Raw genomic sequence first — 1,406 nt, forward strand, 5'->3', positions numbered from 1 at the left:
CACAATGTTTGACAAAAGTTGGAAAGAATTGGAAAAAAATGAGAAAGAATGGGGGCCAAATTGCAGTGCCTGTCCAAGTACGAACCGCCTCAATATCTTTAGTCATACGGCTGTTTGGGTAGTAGCATTCAATCACATTGCAGGTAACGAATTCACAAAATACAAAGAATGTAGTTTATTTTGCACCGTGTACAGAACAAAGTGGAAATTCAAAGAAGGGAATGAATTTTGAAACACAGAATATTACAGGCTCCAATTTTAAACGCCTTCTAAAGAAACCTCGATTTCCTGCACTCTGCAGGAATGCCGTGAACAAAGCGTTTGTAATCAGTACAATAATCGTATATCATGAAGTTCTTCTGAACCCATCGTAGTCTTCTTCTGCTGTAAGCATCAAGTTCCTGGCTCTGCCATTCCCCATTTGAGAACTTAGAATTGCTGCTAGTGCAAGATCCACTACACGTTTGTGCATTGAAATTTCTGTAGTATGCTGTAAAGGGAGCCTTCGACCAATCGATTTTCACTAGTCCTCCCCTGGTCGCCCAGTCGTCCGCGTTCCACAGGCTAGAGTAAATTCTCATAGGTTGGTTCTTGGGATATGGGACACCAACTGATTCAGCATTTTTGAAGACCCTAATGGGAGTGTTGTCCACCAGGAAGCTGGAATAAGAGAATGGATTAGTGTCGCTATCATTTGTAAATTCAGAATGAGTTCTTGTTTAGATGTAATAAATTTAGTAATCTTATGAATTTTCGGTACAAGTTCAGTGACAACCAATGACACACCAAAAAAAATCCACATGCATGCATAGATAGACAATAAAAGCTGAGGCTTGTGCTTACACAATGTGTTGGGGCTTCCAAATGATTGAGTAGGTGTGGAAATTCTTGGTTGGGTCGAACCAAAGATAAAACTGCTGCTCCCTGCCCCCCCTGCCTTGAGTAAACACATTGGTATGAAGAGTATATGGTTCACCAGAGACATTTCCAAGGAACTCAAAGTCAATTTCATCATGAGTTGGCCCTTGAGAAGACAACTGCAACAACAACCCACAAATTATAAGCTCCAATTGCATAAAACTTCAATTAGTTTAACTTTTTAGACGACGCGGTTTAACGGAATATTAAAAAAAAACGTACGTAGTAGGCAGTAACAGTGCCAGCAGAGTTGCCAGCAACAAGTTTAAGCTGGACATCAATTCTCCCAAATAGATACTCTTTCTTCGATTGAAATCCAGAACCAGAAATCTTGTCCAAAGACAAGGAAAGAAGCTGCCCTCCATTGAAAATCTTTGCCCTGTTGCCTCCCCAAGTTAGATCAAAATCTTGATAGAAATTACCACAATTTGCAACCATGCAAGAACTCATCACTAGAGTAATACCCAAGAACAATGCTGAAAACCCTT

At 40.3% G+C, this 1,406-nt stretch overlaps 1 protein-coding gene across 1 annotated transcript; it reads right to left on the reverse strand.

Annotated features, from left to right (window-relative positions):
- Nucleotides 1-151: 151 nt before the first annotated feature.
- LOC111384445 (xyloglucan endotransglucosylase/hydrolase 2-like) lies at nucleotides 152-1,400 on the reverse strand. Its single transcript, XM_023008722.1, has 3 exons — nucleotides 1,141-1,400; nucleotides 844-1,037; nucleotides 152-660 (listed from the first exon to the last, which is right to left on the reverse strand). The coding sequence occupies exons 1-3, from the start codon at nucleotides 1,366-1,368 to the stop codon at nucleotides 270-272; spliced, it is 813 nt and encodes a 270-aa protein (XP_022864490.1). The 5' UTR covers nucleotides 1,369-1,400; the 3' UTR covers nucleotides 152-269.
- Between the last annotated feature and the right edge of the window lie 6 nt (nucleotides 1,401-1,406).

This window comes from Olea europaea, unplaced genomic scaffold, assembly GCF_002742605.1.
Source record: "Olea europaea var. sylvestris unplaced genomic scaffold, O_europaea_v1 scaffold29129, whole genome shotgun sequence".
Lineage (NCBI taxonomy): Eukaryota > Viridiplantae > Streptophyta > Magnoliopsida > Lamiales > Oleaceae > Olea > Olea europaea.